The 19,337-nt window shown below is 45.5% G+C and overlaps 1 protein-coding gene across 2 annotated transcripts; it reads left to right on the top strand.

Moving 5' to 3' along the window:
* The first annotated feature begins 1,018 nt into the window (after positions 1 to 1,018).
* On the top strand, positions 1,019 to 18,262 carry URB2 (URB2 ribosome biogenesis homolog). 2 transcript variants are annotated; one of them, XM_074168896.1, is made up of 10 exons: positions 1,019 to 1,137; positions 1,323 to 1,489; positions 2,690 to 2,866; positions 3,925 to 7,303; positions 9,042 to 9,202; positions 10,422 to 10,532; positions 11,346 to 11,588; positions 12,498 to 12,588; positions 13,587 to 13,726; positions 17,513 to 18,262. In XM_074168896.1, exons 2-10 carry the CDS (start codon positions 1,364 to 1,366, stop codon positions 17,708 to 17,710), a joined length of 4,626 nt encoding a protein of 1,541 aa, XP_074024997.1. In that variant the 5' UTR covers positions 1,019 to 1,137; positions 1,323 to 1,363; the 3' UTR covers positions 17,711 to 18,262. The 2 variants fall into 2 exon arrangements, with proteins under 2 accessions (XP_074024997.1, XP_074024998.1); XM_074168897.1 differs by lacking the exon at positions 1,019 to 1,137 and having other exon boundaries at positions 1,329 to 1,489.
* Positions 18,263 to 19,337: the final 1,075 nt, after the last annotated feature.

The following is a 19,337-nucleotide window of genomic DNA, read 5'->3' as shown; positions in this document are numbered from 1 at the left end:
TTTTTCAACCACCCCCGAGCAGAGAGCCAAAGGCCGGGCTTCCCCCCCCCGCCCCGTCTCAGCTCCGCTGGGCTGCCCGAGCCGGACAACCCTTCCCTCCTGCCCCCAGCCCCCCCCAAACCCCCTCCCCGCGGCGAGGCTGCCGGCCCGGGCCCCGCTCGCCTTTAGGCCCCACCACCAGCCGCCCGGGCCCAGGCCCGGCGCCCACCGGAGCCCCTCGCCCGCCCCGACCGTGGGCACCGCTAACGGGAAGGGGCCTGAGGGGCGGGCGCTCGCTGAGAGCGAGTCTTCCCCTATTAATTTTTTTTTTTTTTTTTAAATAAAGAAGGAAAAAAGAGAAGAGAAGAGAAACGGTGCGATAAGAAGCAGCTAATTAAACCCACGCACTTTTTAAGGGGAAAAAAATATGCTAATATAATAACGAGAGCCCACTCCGGGCGCAGGGAAGGCGCCCGGCCCTGCCCTCACCCGGGGTTGCCCCTGCGGGCCGCGCCCGTGCCCGAGGCCCCCCCCCGGGCCCGCCGGCCTCCCGGGAGCCGCCTGCCGGGCCGGGCCGGGCCGGGCCTGCGGGCCTCCGCCACGAGGCGGCCCGGCGGGACGCCCGGGACTCGCTCCCTTCGCCGGCCGGCCGGCGCCGCGCCCCCCCACCCCCACCCCGCGGGCCTCCGGCTTCCCGCAGCCCCGCGCCGCTCCCCGGCACTCACTGAGCATCGCAGGCGGCGGCGGCGGCGGCGGGAGGCGGGGGCCGGCGGGGCCGGGGGGGCGCTGTCACTGCGCCCAGCAGCGCCAGGCGCTGCCGGCGGGCGCGCCACCGCTGCCGCCTCCCCTGGTTGCCGGTGCCGGTGGTGGCGCTGGCGCGGCCAGCACTGCCCGAGGGCCGGCGGCGGCTGGCGGCGGCGGCCGCTCCATGGCTGGCTGACACACGCCGCGGCGGGCGGGCGGGCTCGGAGGCGGGGGGGGGGGTGGGGGGAAGAGCGGGGCTGGGGCCGCCCAGCGCGCAGGCGCCCTGCGGCCGCCAATGGGCGCGGAGCTCCCGCCGCCGATCGGCGATCGGCTGGCACTGCCTGGCGGGCAGCGGAGGGCGGCGTGGGCCCGGCGGAACGGTGAGGGCCGGGCAGTACCGGGTGTGCGTGTGGGGTGGGATCCCTGCGAGGGGGACTGGGGGGGTCGAGGGCCTGGTGGGGGAGAGGGGGGCACGGGTGGGGGCGGGGGAGCGGGGCCTGGTGTGCCCCGCTGAGGGGAGAGGGGGAGCGTTAGGCCCTGAGCTGGGCCTGCGGGGCCGCCTTCCCGTCCCACCGCCTTCCCTTCGGCTTGCCTTTCAGTCGCACCTCTTCACCCGCGGGGGCCCCCGTGCCGTCTCCTCATGGCGGCGATCTACTCCGGCATCTACCTGAAGCTGAAAAGCGCCAAGACTCCTTGGGAAGACAAACTCAAACTAGCCCGTTTTGCGTGGGTTTCACACCAGTGTGTTCTTCCCAATAAAGAGCAAGTAGGTACTTTTAAATGGTAAACAGCGAAAGAAAAAAAAAAAAGTAATTAATTGCTGCCGAGGGTGATTTTTTCCATAAAGTCCAGATCTAGTTGCTTGAGCTTTTAACCCTGGGTAGTGGTGCATATATAGCTCTGATGCTGAATTGTGGACGCCTCTTGATTTTTGTGTGGTTGCATGAAATGTTTTCATAACATCGTCTTTCAGATAGCTTCAGCAGAAAGATCTGCATTAGGGCAGGAAGAAAGTATCTTTCTTATAGAGTGGGTAGTGTATGTGTTCTGTCTCCCAGAGGGATGGGAAAACATTGTCTTCAGAATTGTCATTAGCATTGTTTTGTTATATCCTATACAGGTTGCTCTAAAGTCTGATGCTTCTGGTCATAGTTAAGAACAAGAAGTTCAGGGTGGGAGAACTGACTGCAGCTACATGTGTGTTTCCCGGTGTCTAAATTTGTGCACATGGGAAGAGTGTGCTCTGGATTCATGGGCATCTCCTTGGAAGATGCTTGGAACCCACCTTCCCCTCAAATCTTTTGTTTTGACGCTGTTTCCTGAAGGTCTGTTCTGTGTTACCCCAAATGAGGGGTGTCTTGTGCTGCTCCTCCAGCCTAGCACTCTTGTGGAATCTAGCGTTTGCACCATCTGAGATCAGTGTTTTGAGTTCCTGTTATTTCAGTTACTTAGAATATTAAACCTAGCCATACACCATAATTTTATTTTGAAATCAATAATTTAAATTAATGGGTTTCAATTTGCATGTGTCTGAATTTCTAGGCCTGAATTTCTAGGTAGTCAATGTAAACATACCAAGAGGAGGATGTGAAAGGAATACCAATTGTTAGAAAGTGAAACCCATCTGATTCCATAAGTTTTGATTTAAAAGACTATGTTTGTTATTTAGTATCAACTGTTAGAATTGTACCCTCATGAAAGGGCCTTAGGATATTGACTCTTGAAAGCTGTCTTGGAAGGGTACAGGGGAGCACAGGGCCTACATTGGATTTAGAGTGAAAGTTCTCAGGAATTTAGATCTTGGTTAAAACCTACCAGGGTGGACTTTTATGCTCAGAGCCTGTTCTGCTTAGATGTAGAGCAGTTCTCAAGGCACAAGTGCTGCAGTTGTGAAGAGATACTACTTTTGTTCTTGTTCTTGCATAATGGTTATTAAAGATTATTTTTTTTTCCCTTTTGTTATCAGGTATTACTTGATTGGGTAAGCCATGCCTTGGTTTCATACTACAATAAGAAACTTGAACTGGAGGATGAAGTTGTTGAGAAACTCTGGGCATATCTAGACAATGTTATCCACAGTAGAAGACTACAGAATCTCTTAAAGAGTGGGAAGACAGTTGGTCTCAGTTTTTCAATTGCACAGGTAACTAAAACTGTGGATATCAGCGCATATCTTCTGCAGTACGTGACTTCCTCACTGTGTAGGATGTTATGTGAAATATATAGTAATTAATTTGATGGCTTTTAGGACCTCTAATAAAAACTTCTCTACTTCTGTGATACAGTTTGTTTTTGTGCAGCGCTAAGGCTGAAAATGGCACAGCATTCTAATAATGTCAAACTTAATCTTGCTCCCTGTCTTTAACTTCTTCAAACTATCAGAGAGTGAACTGGTTTAAGTATTTTAATAGGTAAGTAAAGGCTTAGTTCCATATATTGCTGTTCTATATTATTTACTGCTTAAATTGCCATTTTGACTGGGAGTCTTAGGGAGAAAGGTATTTTCCCTCACTGTGGTGCTCATCAGTGTGTTTGGCTTGAGTACTGTGCAATGTGACATGCTGTTCAGCAGACCTTGCAGCTTCCTGCGATGAATCTGAATGGTGGTGGCACCAAATCATTATTGATCTTAATCGTATCATTGTTTTAGCCTCGGCTGAAAGGGAATGGGGGAGACTTTACTTACAGTTTGGAACTGAATCAGAAAGTGTAACTTCTTATTCAGCTTTCTGGTTACAGAAATAGCAGAATTAGTGAATGGCTGCAAAGGCAGTCAAAATGGCAACACAAAAGTGTTGTGTGTGGCTTTTTGTTGTTCTTTTGGAACATAATTTTGGGGATCTTGCAAGAACAGAGGGAATTTACCCCAGCTCCCTTTCTGCAGGGTCAACTGTTAGGATGTTTGGCCTCTGCTGTTGCTGGTAGCACACATACTGAAGGAGGGCTTCCTCGCTCATCCTGTGGTGCAAACAAATGCAGAGACACTGTTCTGGCCTAGGGAGCTTCTAGTTTGAGACTCACAACATTAGAGGCCCAGCAGCAGCTGTTGGTGGGTCCTTATTACTTCCTTCTTGCAGCCAGAGCTCACAGAAGGTGTTGCTGGTTCATTATGATAACCTTTATCTTTGTGTACAAAATTGATTGTGAGTTTGTTCTTTTGTTTTGTTTTTTTTTTTTTTTTTTTGTTTTTTCAATCTTCAGGTCATAAATGAAAGATTATCAGAGGCCTGTTCTCAAAAAACACAGCAAAATGTTGGCACAGTGCTGAGTTGCTCCAGCGGCATTCTTTCTACTCCTTCGCTCTCCATCATTTACACGGCAAAGTGTGAGCTCTTAGTTGATCTCCTCAGCAAGCTGTCCAAGCTGGCATGTCAGCAGCTGGCTTCTGATGACACTGTGGGCTCCCAGGTGTTCAGCGTCCTCCAACTTACCTTTGCTCAGTACCTCCTGATCCAGAGGCAGCAAACCAACCCAAATCGTGTGTTTGGGCAAGTGACAAGTCAGTTGATCCAGCCATGTCTGCTCCTGAGGCACTTGCTCACTGTGAGGAGCTGGACACAAGCAGATGACAACCACGTGCGTCAGCACCTTAGCAGGGAAATCCGAAACCAAGTAGAAACTTTGCTGCAGGCTGGGTTATTCCAGCCTGAGCTTTTCTCCTCCTACAAAGAGGAGCTTCTGCCAGAACAGGAACTCCAGGTGAAGAAGAAAGGAGCTTTGAAAAGCCTTTTGCTACCAGTCAACACAGTGCAGACCAAGCTGGCTAGTGGCTTTTGTGAGCCTGCCCTCCATGGAGCTGTTGTGGCGGGTTCAGTGTCCCTGCTGTATAAGCTCTTTCTGGACTCATACTGTAAGGCAGAAAACCACCTTGTGTGTTTCCACATGCTCAGCAGGCTTTTTGGCTGTCTCAGGCTCCCTGGTCTACAGCAGGGCGTGGGGGAGGATGTACTCTCCCCTGCGGACTGGAGCACAGAGCTACTTGCTTTGGAACAGCTTCTGAACTTGGTGCTCAGCAGTGATATCTATAATGTTGCCAGTGACCGTATCCGGCACAAGGAGGTACAGTTTGAGTTTTACCGCACGCTAGCACAGATGTTGGTGAATCACTCTCAAGCTTCCATCCCTGCTTGGTTCAGGTGTCTCAAGCTCTTGATGTCATTAAACCACCTTATAGTAGAGCCAGACTTGGATGACTTAGTAGCCTCGTCTTGGATTGATGCTGAGGTCTCTGAGCCCCGTACGAAGAAGGCCCAGGAGGCTCTCATCAGCACCATGTTTCAGACTTACTCCAAGCTGCGACAGTTCTCACGGCTCTTTGGGGAGGTGCTGACAGTCATTTGCCGGCCAGCTGCTGATGAACTGAGGCTGCCTGTCTTCTCTGCTGGCCTGACAGGAAAGCTTCGCGAGTGCCTCCTTGAACTGCCGCCCAACCAGATTCTGGACATTTTGTGTCTCTTTGTGGAGAAATGCCAGACCCTTATCATTCCCCCTGTTGAAGGGTCAGCTGACATGGCCTTGAAGCTGCTGTCAGTGAGCTCGGTGCTGCATGCTTTTCTGTTCAACATGAGGAGCCTAGATGATGTCACTCCTTCCCCTGTGGTTCTTCGCACTCAGAGTCTGCTGGCAAAGATGCAGGAGGGGATAATCCAGCCACTGATGGAGCTGTTGCAGGCTCCTAGAAGACAAGAAGAGAAGTCAGACCTTTGGTTAAGAAAGGCTAGTGACTCTGCTCTCCTCCTTGTTTACACTTGGGTTGAAGTAGACACTTTGTTTGGTGTTAGCTGCAGTAAATATGTGTCTCCAGCAGCTGAAATGGCTGGTGCTGTTACTGCATCTGCTGCAAGGCACTGGAGCATTCCAGCTTTCCTGTCTGGTGTGGAGGAGCAGTGCTGGGAGACAGTCATGGAACTTGCAAATAGTTTTGCCTCCACTAGTAAATATTGCTTAGAACTGCTCACACTTCAGAAAATGAAGATGATCTTAATGCAGACCAAAGCTGACCCACAGGCCTTGCAGGATGCTGCTGCTTTCATCCTGGAGTCTGGGAGATCCAGCATGAGCAGGGGAGAATCTGAACCATGGGATGGAGATATCAGTGCGATAAGTGAGCTCACCTACCCCACGGCCCACTGGCACCTTGTCATCTCCAACCTGACTATCCTGTTGCCGTACATTTCCCTGAAAGATGTAGAGTATATTGCAGATTTGCTTCTAGAGACATTAGTATTGGCCAAAGCTCAGGAAGCTGCTGCAGACCAGGAGCCTTCCATCAGCATTGGAAAGATATCTCTTGGTTTGATGCATAGCTCCTTTCTCCCAGAAATGACAGTCCTGCAGTGCACTTTTCTGACCAGTCTTATTCATCAGTTCACTAGGGTGCTGCCCTCTGCTGCCAGGGATTCAGTAGATCTGCCACTTCAACAGCTGTCTGCAGGTAATATCCCGTGGCATGAAGAAATCCTGGCGCCTTGCAGACTTGTAGACCCATTGGAAGCACCATCAGAGAACAAACTGCTGAAGGATGAGCTCAGCTTGTCTTGGAAAACACTGGAGAAAGTTGCCCAATGTATAGCATTGTTAGCAAAAAACGGCTGCCCTCTCATCCTGAAAGAAAGTCAGCTAGAAAGCTGCTTGGGTTTGCTAGAAATTGCTTCCCTTCTGAAACTAGACAGTCTTCTTCCCTCTGACTGTACCCGGTGTTTTATGGTGCTGCTGTCCCTGATAGCCAATACCAGGCCTAGTGCCTCTTGCAGCAAACTCTTATTGCTAAAGTTTTTAAGTACCTGCTTCCACCTCCTGAGGTGCCTGCAAGCTGGCAGGAATGCCAACTCTGTTTTTAAGGTGTTTCATGCCAGCGATGTTCTTGAAGTTGTTATGACCTCCCAGCTTACAGCTAGCAAATTCTTCACTGATGTTTTGACTGTTCCTGTTTGGGCACAGTATCTCCAGGAGGTCCAAGCCTTTTTGGAAAACTTTCTTCGGATGATTATTGAAAGAAGGCAAAGTGTGAGGCTCAACTTGGAAAAGTTCATGTCTTTCCTGGTGAGCTGTAAGCCAGACGTTGGTGCAGCCAAAAGCAAAGGCTGGAAAAACTGGAATCCCACAGCTGGGCAGTTGCTGCTCATGGCATTCACCACGCTGTGTCATGTCGTCACACTCTACCTTCAGCAGCTGCCACAAAAGAAGCTGCAGTCTGCGGATGTACTCTCTGCTCTGTTGGAGCCTGTAATTCTGCAGATGGTCAGAACTGTTGAACACCATCTTCAGAGTAACACCCAAAACCAGCCTTTGCCTGTGGCATTCATACCATCTGTCACTACTCTTCTCAAAGCAGATCTGAGCTGTGCTGTCAAGAAGGGCTGGCAGAAGGAGCCCTGTGGGTTTTTGGAGCAACCCCGTATTAAACTGTACCAAAAGTTTTACTCTCAGATACTGAAAGAGCTGCCCTGCGCAGGAGATAATCTGCAATTCCTTCAGTCTGCGTTGCAGTTCCTAACGGTCTTCTGCTCAGTGCCAGAGCTGTATCCTGGAAAAGAAACTGCGGTCACGGTTGTTTTTGCTATAAAAAAGCTTCTCGCTGGTATGAAAACTCCTTTTCTCCACTTCCTTTGCTAATTTTGCAGCACAGAAATGAGTTGAAAGCCATTTAGCAAAACATACAGCTTTTTGAAAAGTCTGTATCTATTTACTTGTGTTAAAGCAGTAGGCTATCCTTTTATAAAACATACCAGGAAAGTTTCCAAGGAGGCAATGTTTTGGTACCTGGACCACCGCCACCATGTAATTTGGTAATGATCTTCTCCTGGAAGATGCAAACATCTTAATGAAGTGGAGGTCCTCAGTTACTCATCCCTGTAGAACATTTTGACAATAACCAGAACATGGTGATACTTCTGGATGTAGGGTTGAAGGTGCAGTGTCCTTCTACTCGTATAGCTGGTATAGTAGGCACCACTGAAGCAGCTGATGTGCACCAGGTCAGATCTGATATGTCTCGTCTGAGGATCTCGGAGGACCTTACAGTAAATTACTTGTCTATTTTGGGATATGATAGGCGAGGTTATAAAACAGTGGCGGTTACCTAACTGTTAAAGATGCTGAACACCTGTAATTCTGATAAAGTCTGTGGGAGATTGGCAGATCAGTCCCTTTATCTTCATCAAATAAAGAGCCAGGACTAAAAATGACATGAAAAACCTCTTGACAGCTGTGTGACATAATGGCTCCTTTATATTGTCGCGTTCAGAAAGCCAGGTGAACTAAATACAGCGTAGACATAGCTGTTCTCTTTGACTTCTCCAAACAGTTGGAATTTGTGGAACTTACTACTAACATGGTCTAGTGCAGTGGCCTCCAAACATTTTTGATTGCACACGCCTATCAGTTAAAAAAAATAAATTGAGCATACACCCCCAGTATATTTTTATTTATAAATTACATGCATGGGCTACTGTACTAGTATACTATCTAGATTACAAAGGATACACAACAAAAACTTAAAAAGCACAACATAAAGATGAAATAAACACTATTTATACATTTTATTTTATTTATTAAACATATTCTATTTATAATTCTTGCACCCCAGTGGATTGTCTTGTGCACACCCTGGGACATGTGCACCCCACTTCGGAAACTACTGCTCAAGTGCACTACAGTCATGATCTCAATGTTTATATTGGCAACAGGTAGTTAAGAACAGAGCACAGCTCTCCATGGAAAATCTGATCTTGAGGTTGAGCTAGAATTTATGCAGAGATACAGGCTTAATCTGTCTCTTCTGTGTCCTGCATTTTGGTCCTTCACTTGTGAGGTTCAGTAAAGGCACTGAGAGTGGGGATTTCACACTAGAACTAGGGACCACGAGGAAGTATGAATTACTGTATTTTCTCTGCCGACTTTTCTCTCTCATCCTATGCCTCACTTTACACTACTGTAAGATTAGTAAAGTGCTTTAGCCTGGAGACATAATTAATCACTGTAAAAAGCTGTAAGAATTTCTGATGAATAAGTAAAGTATTCAATAAGATGAAACATGGATTCCTGTTGAAGAACACTTTCAGCATTGCCACAGATCCCGTGGATGCTTGGAACTGTGAAACTGTATGATGACTGCTCTGTGAACCCTAGGGTAGGAAATACCTGAGAACAGCAATTTGTTGTGCTGGGTATGGGTAAAGGGAAAGCATGGGGCCTTCTTTGCATTTGAGTGTGAAAAAGGTACCCACAGAGCTGTTTTAAGGTTTGATTTGCCCTGTTCTTACCTGTGGAAGTCCCTGTCTTGGGAATTGATTAAAACATGTCTCTTGAATATGCAGGTGCTGCCGTCACAACCCAGATGATCCAAAGTATGGAGGTGGAGCTGACAGATGTGCTTGTCCAGCTGCTGGGAAGCTGCTCTGCTGAGGAGTTTTATACCATAATGAGGCTGGTGCTGCAGGGACTGGAAATGAAGAATGTTTGGCAGCGGAAGGCTAAAGTAAGGAATGAACTTAGTTTGGTATCAACTTCTTCCTTCATTTTTCTATATCTTGAAAAAGATTTGTTAGCTGAATAATGTCTGCTAAATATTTTTTCCTCTTCCTGCTTTATGCTGAGTGGTTGGGCCAATTTAATTTACATGGTTTAGGGCTTGGTGACTGTGCTGAGATATATTTTCGACATGAATTGAGAGAGGTGGAAAGATCATGCAATCCTACTGGAATAAACTTTCTGTCCAGTTTAGGGACTTAGCAGTCTTAATTCCATGTAATGTCAACAGAAATCACACAGCTGTGATGTTACAGGCCATGCTGAAGTTTTTTTTTCTACTTGCCGATCAGAGCTGTTGCACGGTGGACACCAGCAGTCAGTGAGTTCAAGCACTGTTTGTCTGTGGCTCTTCTTAAAAGGCTTAAAGGCACTTTTACAAATAGTGGCATTTTTAAGTAAAACTGAAGCTGCATCTGTGCTTTTCTATAAAGACTTTTACTCTGTAATAATCAGATACCACTCAGTAGCTTTTTAAATACTCTGCCTCCCTTCAGGGCAGCTTAAGCAGCAGTGGTAGCATATGGAACATTTTTGGCAAAAAAGCCAGCTGGACCCTCCATAGAAAGCTCAGTGACATGAGAATGAAACTTGGATTAAACTTGGGGGTTTATCTGGCTCTCTTATTTCTCAGAAGTAGCCACAGATACGCTGCATCAGTTCTTGAGGTGCCTTTTTGAAAGTGTATCTGGGATTCCTGTGCTATGCATATAATTCCTGCCACCTGAGTACAGCTTGTAATATGTTTCTTTAAACAGTCTGTCATAACAGCCAGCAAGTAAAAAAAAACCCTACTGTCAAATCCAGATTCTTAGCATATAGCATACTGGTGTCCCTGTATCCCCCCTGCTTCCCTCTGTTATCTGGTGGCAGTTGAAGGAGATGACTTTCCTTTCTTAAAAATCACATAAGCCTTTTTGTACAGTAATTTGATTCTAAAATAAATGTAGCGTGCAGTACATTTGGGCCAGTGCTACTCAGCATACTGAATTTTATTGTGCTGCTGCTTACTTCACAATTTCCAAAGAGATCTCTTGGTGGGAGGACTGTCATGTGTCAAGGCTCTGGTAATGCTCAAAACTGCCACTGCCCTTGAAAGAGCTCTTCTGTACTTGAAAGGAGCCAGTGCATCTTGTACCCCTGGCTGATCATCAATCTGCTTTCTGCAGGAAGTATTGTCAGCTGTTACGCTAACGAAATTGTTGCTCAGCTGCCCATTAAGTGGAGACAAAGAGAAAGCTTTCTGGTTTGCCAGCCCACAGATAATCACAGCTTTAGCTGTAAGTATCTCTTTATTGTAACTTCATTACCTATCCCTTTTATTTGTTGGAGTCTGTAGTGGGTACATCTAACAGAGGCATACAGAAACAAAAAAATTGTGGATACTAGACAAATCCATACCAGATTCACCTGCACTTTTTTTGTCTAGACCCTTTCCCTCCGCCTTCCTCAAGTGAATTTCCTCCTGTGAGTGCAGTGTGTAGGTTGTCCGCTTCTGATTATCGGAAATTTTCTGGGACTGCACCATGTAATCTGGAGCTTGGGAGAAACTTGTTAGGCTGTGGAGAAGAGAGTCTGAGTCTTCTGCCCTTCCTCCTGTCAGCCACATGTCACAGCAGAAGCTAACAGCAGCAAATCAAAAAGAAAAAACTGCTCATACTGAAAAAATAGTAATATAAACTCACTGAATTATGAATGGGAAACTTAACTAAAAGTAACCAAACCCAAGTTTCCTGTCCTTCATTTGTACAGCAATTTCTGCCCTTTTTTGGTATTTCTGCTTGCTTGTAAAGGAGAGAACTGCCTCAATCCATTCGTGTGAGGAGGTGCAAAGAGGTGCTGGTTGTCAGGGGGCTGGGATGCAGTTACTGTTCCACACTCGTAGCGCTGCTTGCTTGAAATGCATCATATGCGCCCCCTCCCAGGGTGCAGTGACACCAAAATGGCCAAAGTGCAGGAGTCTCCCTGCCAGTCCAGCTTGCACCAGTCTACTTCCATTGACTCAAGTCAGAGCATTGTGGTTCTCTGGTGTGTGAATGCTAGTGATGGGTGGCTAATGTGCTCCTCCTTATCTGTTTGCTGTCTTCTTGTAGATGCAAACCAAAGAGGCCTGTCAGGACCAGTCACTGATTTCCACCATAGTTGCACCTATTCTAGAGACTGTAGCAGCTCTGCTAAGGCAAGGAGAAGGCATTCTCTTGAATCCACACCATGTGGCATTGGCTTTCACCATTGTCCTAACAGTCCCTCTGGATCACCTGAAGACAGAAGACTATCGCAGTGTCTTCCTGGGAGTCCACGAAGTGCTCTTCTCTATTGTGCAGTGTCATCCGAAGGTATATCTGTGAGGGGGTGGGAGGAGGGGAAAAAGGTAGAAAGAACCAACACAGAGGCTAGTGATGAGAAGTTTTTGTTTTAATAGTGGTTTTGAAATAATTTGTCCTGATAGTATGAAAATGCTTTGTACCGCTCATCATTTAAAAGGCTTTGAATCTCAAAATCACATCATTTCAGTTGCTCTCCTGCTTTGTTTTATGCCTGCGTTGCTGTTCTTTGGCAGCAGATTGCTTATCAACATCTGACTGGATTAGAATAAAACTTTCTCTTTTTTTTATGATTGATTTCTAGAAGCACAAATGGCTCAGACACTAGGACCTCATTCTCACTGGAGATCATGATTCTGCTGTCCTTTGAAAACAGGGCTTAGACATGTTAGAAGTTGATGACCTTCAAACATTGTGCCATCCTGGTGTTCCTGTCAGTCTTCTGGCAGGGGAGTGAAGCATGCAAGGCAGTACACATTGCTAAAATGCCCTTACAAAAATCCTGTGATAGAAAGCTGCCTAATCCAGGCTGTTTTCACGCAATGATCTGTAGTGTTTACTGGACCCTGCGTTCTGTGAGTCTGTCTGGCTACACGGGTTCTTTACCAGCAGGAACAAATTCCTTAGACATTAGGGTGCTAAATCAAACGCTGCTTCGGAGAGATGGAGTAACTCTAATAATTATGTTACTTGTTATTTGTATTTGAATATGGCCAGGACTGAAGTCCTGCTCCAGGGTTCTCATGTGCTAGATACTGTATGGATGCAGAATGAAAAATAGTCTCTCTCCTGACAGCTGTATAAGCTATATAGTTTCCTTCACAGGAATTGATTTCCCTCAGGCTGTGGGGTGGTGTACCTCTACCCTCTCCACTCCTTTTACTACGTGATCTCAGATGCTTTTATTTCATGTCTTTGCAGGTGCTGTTGAAAGCAGCACCATCTTTTCTGAACAGTTTCCATCGTCTGGTTGTTTCTGTCATGCATGAAGGACGTCAGAAAGGAGAGAGAGGTACCATATCTTTTTCACTTTTGCACGATATATACACACTGTAATTTTGTATATTCTAGAAGAGGAGATGCAGAACAGGGCAGTCTGACACCAGAAGCAAAGTCTTCACCACCTAATGCTTTCCGCTGATGTCCTACAGCTTACTGCATGTTCAGATTTATCTCGGCTAGTATGTTGCCCACAACTGTGGGCAAATGTCAGTCAGTGTATGTATGCATCATGGAGGAATATACTAACAAAAGCTCAGTGATAGAGGACAAGGTATGTTACACTGGTGCCAAACGTTGAGAATTTGCTAGCTTCTGTAATATGTTTTCGTAAGGCAAGGGTCACAGGAAACTTATGGGTACATGGCATCCTAAAGTTTAAAAACATGCTGTTTATCTTTGCAGGATTGTTTCATTTTCATAACAGATAACATGAAAGTAATTTTTAGATTTCCCTTCCCCCTTGTCTGTGTTAGTTCTCTTCATTCACTGCCTACTGGAAGGGTAAATTCTCAGGTTGATCTCTGCAGTCTCACTTTAAATATCTCCTGTGCTGTGGCTTCTGCTGCTGTATTACACGTAATAAATCTCATCAGAAGGCTTTCTTACTATGCTGTTTCTAAGACATGTCTTCTGATTTTCTGTAGGTAGAGAATTTAATTTTCCAGTCTCCTGGTTCTCCCCTCCACAGTGCTTGGGACTGAATCATAGAAGGGACTATGGCTCCTGCTTCTAGCACTTCAGCATATATAACAAATACTTTTTGCCTTGCAGTGCATGTGGAGTGGGAATCAGTGTGCTCTTACAAAATAACCAATGGAAGAGATACATATGGTGTGTTGTTGGAGTCTGGGGGGCTTCTCAGCTGTGGCTTGATAAGAAGATAAAATGGGCAAGCTGGTGTTGACTTCATGTAGTTCAATAATCATATGGAAGACTGGGTGATTCTTTGTTTTTTCCCCAGTGTTTTTGAGCCTTAAATGCCAGACTGCATCTCACTTTCTGTTTTAGGCAACACAGATGAGTTTGAAGTTATACTGAAGTGTGCACACTTTGTGGAACGGATGTATACTCATATCAGTGCAGAAATGGAGGACTTTACTGTGTTTTCTGCTTTCATTGTGGCTCAGTATGTGACTGAATTGCAGAAGGTAACGTGTTCTCAACCATCTTGAAAGTGCCATGATGTTGTGTTGGCTTTGGAGTTTGTATTCCAAGGGCAGCTGTGTTAAGTTTTGTACAACCTGTGAAGTTATAAAAGTTGCTCTGCATCATGGTTTGATCCAGACTTATTGTTATTTTGAGAAAGAGTTCCTAAGAATCTTTCTTACCCAGCTCCTGGAAACTTTCTAATGGTGTGGGCTGTGAGGTTTTTTTAAGGCAAAACAAAGCAATGTCGATTTGCAGAACTGCTTTGCTTTTCTGTCATTTTTGGTGTTGTTTTTTCTTCATGTGATAGTTAGGTTCTTCTCCAAGCTAGTCTCAGTTGTCCAAGGTTGATAGAAGTTAGGGCAAATTAATCTGGCAAATTAACGGAGAAGAATTCTCATGGAAAATGTCTTTTATTCTGGTCTAGATGAGTAAGTGAATGGAGAAAATGTTACCAAGCTGGAGAATTGTTAGCTTTTCAGTAATTCTCCCTCCATATCAAAGATATCATTCCCATCCTTGCTGAAACAGCTGCTCCTACTATTACGAATGTCAGAGCCAGGTCAGTAGCTTCTCACATCCAGACATAAGTTAAAATAGTCATTCTGTTCAGCCCAATGGATTTAGATTTCACCAGGATTTGAATGCAGCTTGCATTGCAAGTTCCTGCAAATTGATTATTTGTGGCTCTGGCCTGGGCATGGGCTGAAATACAAAAAAGAATTTTAGTCTCTGATTTTAGGCTCTCTTACCACAAAAGTATCCTAACCAGTGCTATGTTTCTGAAGGATTATGAGGTAACCAATGTAACCATGAAGGTTGTTATGTAGCTTAAACTCAGGTGCCTTCTCTATTGCCTGGCTTTTTTCCAAGATTTGGGAACAAAATAATGGGATTTCAGTTTTTAGAATCAAGAAGGTTGTAAAGATGGTTGTTGCTAACATAAGTGAAAAGAATTATAAACTGATTTGAGCTTAGTGAACTCTACGTAATGGTTTAACTTTTGCTTGGCTGTTGATAGGGTGGTGTAGCTCGTGGGGGTGTCGGTGCAATTCTTAGATCTTCAGGAAAAGTACAGAATCCTGCAAATTCACTTTTTAGCTATGTTATCTACTGTTTTTAGCCATGTTATTTAGTGTTACTAATAAACTGGTTATTGTTTACGTAGTAAACATAGTAGTTCAGCAAGTACTAGGGACAAATTACTGTTCAGACTACTTCCGCTCTATTTAACTATCTCTGAACTCTGGAATCTGTTCATTGCTGAATGTAGAGCCTTTACTCAGAAAGCCTGACTTGAATTGTCAAATGACCTTTCTGAGTTAAAAGGACACTTACTCAGTATTAGCAGTGTACAAAGTCTCATGAGACTTTTAGGAAAGTTTTGTGCAATACTTATCACTGGGAAATGGAAAGTGATGGATGATAGCTGAAACTGCAGATCAGTAATATATGCATGGAACCTTTGGGCGTGGAAAGGGGAATTGGTGTAGTGAGCCACCAGATGCTGTGACAAAGGGGTGTTTTCTGTCTGACAGAATAGATAGATCACAAGTAGGTGATGATTTATGTGCTCATTTGCTGGTGAGAACTGATGGATATCGGAGGAAGGGGGATACCTGTCTTAAGGGGGCACGTACGCGTCTTTCATGTTGCTCTGCAGAGGGAGAGAAAAACTCCTTTAACGATTCATCTTTTATGAGGCCAGATCAGTGGCTTTCAGCCTGTGATCTGAAGACCCTGGGGATCCATCAAAGGTAACTGAGAAAAACGTGTTGGTAGATTTAAATCTTTATGTGGGCATCTGCACGCTTACTGGAACCCTTTTACGGGTCTACAGACTAAAACTGATGAAAGCCACTGGCCTAAACAGTCTGTTACTCCTGAAGCAGTTATGTAGCAGTTCCCTCAGTACTTCCTCTTTATACCAAGAAATAAAATATCCTTGTGAATTATTTTGTGTTCATCTAGAAAGGCTCCTTGCTGGAGTGGGTGGCATCTACAGCCTCTTTCATACTGTTGACAGTGCTTTACCCGTGTTGTCTGTGAGCTGTTGCTTAATTCAGCAGTAGTGAAATACCTCTTCACACATTTAATGTCTCATATCAAGAGCTCTGTAATGCTTGACAAATTGGTTGTGCTAACTATATAGACCATAAAACACTTACAGGCATAATTAACTGCCAGCCAGTAGTGGCAGCTGTTTAAATCTCTGATTCTGCTTCCCATAGTGTTATTGGGGGGTGTTTACAGGAAACTGCACTGCAAAGCAAGAATGGCCCAAATGAGGCGTGGGTCCAGATTAATTTGTGATGTAAGGGATGCAGTTCCATTAACTGCAGGTCTAAGCTATCTGCTTATCCCAAGCGGGGCATCTGGTCCATCTTGTCAGTAGCTGTGGGTTTTCCTGTCCTCATTCTCTGAAGCCATTTCTCTGCCCTAGGAAGGGAGAGGCCAGCCCAGTGCATACACTGGGAGTTGTGAAGCTCAACTGTTCTGTTACTTTAGCACATGGTGTAGGGAGAAATAACATCTGTTATAAACCAGTCAATAGATCAACTGACATAAAGGGGGAAAAATGACAAACTTTTGGACATGCACACTCATCAGGATCACAGCTCCAAATAAAGGCTTATGTGCCTTATTGCCTGCTCTATGTTTTTCCCAGCTATGTTAGCAGGTCTAATAAAATATATTAGCTGTTTTACATTTAGGGCAGAAAGAGAGCAGGAGCCTGTCACAGTGATTAGGAGTGCACTTCATTAGTGGAAAGTTTATTAGTCGCCTCAGGAAGAAAGAAGTCTGAATTTTAATGACAGCTTTTTATGTAATTTTCATTAGGCCTGGAGTGCAGAGGCTTAGGTCTGGAGGCATAAAGCTAATTTTGAGATTGAGTGAAGATAAGACATGGTTCTGTGGCAAAAGTAATGTGATTATGCCAGAGGCCAGCACGACCTCAGGCAGTGAAGTATTTAGCAAGTGATTGTGAGCACAGGACAAATTCCAGTTAGCCTGAAGCACCAGGGGAATCCAGAGGACTGATGTTCCTGGTTCTAGTGGTGGTTCTGCCAGTTGTGGGGTCGAGCAGGGGTAATGGCAGGAGCAGGGCACTGAGTCCTGAGTCATTCATTGTATTCCTTGAACTTCCTGCATGACTTCAGGCAAGGTACATCATTTCTGATGTTAAAACAGATCAAGGAAACGCGCATCTCCTGAGCTTTTTAAGGGCTTCTTTCATTAAGGCTTATATGTTAAAAGTCCTCAGATACAAATTGTTAGATAAATATCAAGTTGTTAAGTGATAAGTTAAAATTGATCGCCTATGCAATTAAATTATGGAGTAGCTTAAAGGAACTGCTCATTTGAAACTAACACTTAGTAGCATATAGCTAATATGAGACATATGAGAATCGACTGAAATGTATGATCCAGGGCAATCGACTGAAATGTGTGATCCAGGGCAAGTGTTTTAGGGTTTTTTTATTACAGTTCTTCTGCTGAGGAATTTTCATGTGATTCCAAGATGATCATTGTTTTTGCCTCCGCAGCAATGTGTATAGTAGCACTCGTGCATTTTATTGCAAGGGGCATGCTTGTTCTGCAAAACATGTTTGCAAAAATCAGGAAAACATTGCACAAATCAAAATCTTGGATTTTATCTAATGGACTGTTCCAGATAGCCTGATGCACTGGATAACATTGTCAGCATTGAATGTATGCTGACTGTGGAAAGGGTGTTTTCTTGCCTTTTTGTCTTCAAGTTTAATGTGGTTTTGCTCTTCTCGTAGGTGACTTTGCACCCGGCTGTGAAGAAGCATCTTACAGAAGGGATATATCACATCCTTGACCTTTGCATTGAACGGGACATCAAATTCTTAAATGCGTCGCTACCAGCGGGTGTAAGGGAGGTCTTTAAGGATCTGTATAATGATTACAACCACTATCACAAATCAAAAAAACAGGGGGAGGAGAAGTATACTGCATGATGAATCCTTCCTGGTGCTGCATAATGGATTATGGATTGATCTTGCAGTGCTCAGAAAATCCTCAATTGCTGTTTGGTTTGGGATGACCGTAAGATCAAATCTGAAGAGGGTCCTCCAAACACGGGTTGCATCTGTATCCATACAGGCAGCCTTCTTAAATGGGGAAGAGGGGAATGGGGAGGGAGGACGTGCTGTTGGGTCTGGTCCTGCTGTGTGCCACAAATAGCAGAATTGCTGCACCTTGTGCTGGCCCTGCTGAACCCTTTGGGAGCCCCCAGGGAGCTCCCCGCAGTCTGGCAGCAGATGTCAGGCTTCAGGCTTTGGCACATCACGGTGCTTTTCTGTGGAAGCAATAGCCTGGTGTAAAAGCCAGTGAGGGTTATAATCCTACTCTTGCTTACATGGTAAGCAGAATTAAAGCAGTTAAAATGCTTATTTTTGTACCCTGTTATTTTACATTTTGTTACTGAAGAAATTTGTGAATGTTAGAGAGCTTTGTGGTAGGCTACTGTGCAAAACTGTGGAAATACAGTAAAAAAATGGAAAGTTTGTATCTCTTTGCTTGGTTGATTTTGCTCTTGAGTTGAGCCCTGGGCAACCTGGTCTGACCTATTGAATTTCCTTCCCAAGTGAATTATTCTGTGATCTCATGATCAAAAAGTCTGACTACTTAGAGCTCTGGTCGATTTACTATCATTAAGCAATTAGTCATCTGAACTGTGGTTGCTCTTGGTGCACGTTTTTATCTTGTGACAAATGCTAAGTACCAAAACCCATCCGAGACCTCTTTGGTCAAAGCTGAGCCTTGGGGCTTTGCATTCACTCTGGGATAAGAGCAAGCCCTGGACTTACTGCAACTCAGCTGACAGTAATTTAGTAAGTTGTGGTAAATTAATCATATTTGAGCCATATCAAATACCTCCTTTCATTAGCTAAACTGCAAAAGTTTATTTTGTTGAAAATGATAGAGACTAAAGATCCAAACTTCTATGAAAGTGGTAAAACAATCTTCACACGTGCATGTAGTTAATAGTAAGAACTTAACATTCTCACATGATTACCTGCTTTAATCTACAGATGGGGGTGGGCAGAGGAAGACTGGACTGTGGCTTACCACTTTTAGTGGGTCCATCTGCCGCACAGCAAGGCCCAAAGGATGAAGTTTGGCTGGGGCAGGAGACTCCATGTGGCACAGACAAGGGAGGTGAGCAGCGCTGTGGGGGAGCTGAGGCAGGTGGAGCTGGACCTCGGGGCTGGCAGGGCAGGGGTATGGCATGGCAGCCGCTGTCTGCTCCTCCTGCACTGCCCCACTGGCTGTGGCCCTGGCAGGGCACTTCTGGCACATCACAGACTTCCACTGGGATGGTGACTAGGATGTGGTGTCAGGTCCCTGGCCCGTGGGTGGCTCCTGGAGGATGCCTGCCCCTGGTCCAGGGGCAGCTCCCTCTGCAACTCACACTGGTGCCTGCTCAACTCCTCCATCTTTGCCATATGGAGCCTCCTCTGCTGCCTAAACTTCGTCCTTTGGACTGGAGATGATCCCCCTCATGTCCTGAACAAGAAGCTTGGAGAGGAAGCTTTGCTACTGTGCAAGCGCTGTTCAGAAGTAGCCACAACAGTGGTGTGT

This window comes from Numenius arquata, chromosome 2 (genome assembly GCF_964106895.1).
Source record: "Numenius arquata chromosome 2, bNumArq3.hap1.1, whole genome shotgun sequence".
NCBI classification, from domain to species: domain Eukaryota; kingdom Metazoa; phylum Chordata; class Aves; order Charadriiformes; family Scolopacidae; genus Numenius; species Numenius arquata.
The sequence above is the reverse complement of the archived record's forward strand: the minus strand, read 5'-3'. Positions and strand labels throughout refer to the sequence as shown.

Coding starts and splice junctions, on each gene's coding strand:
- URB2 (XM_074168896.1), top strand. CDS start 1,364: ATGGCGGCGATCTACTCCGGCATCTACCTGAAGCTGAAAAGCGCCAAG. Junction 1,490..2,689: donor TTCTTCCCAATAAAGAGCAA/GTAGGTACTTTT, acceptor TTTTGTTATCAG/GTATTACTTGATTGGGTAAG. Junction 10,533..11,345: donor AGATAATCACAGCTTTAGCT/GTAAGTATCTCT, acceptor GTCTTCTTGTAG/ATGCAAACCAAAGAGGCCTG.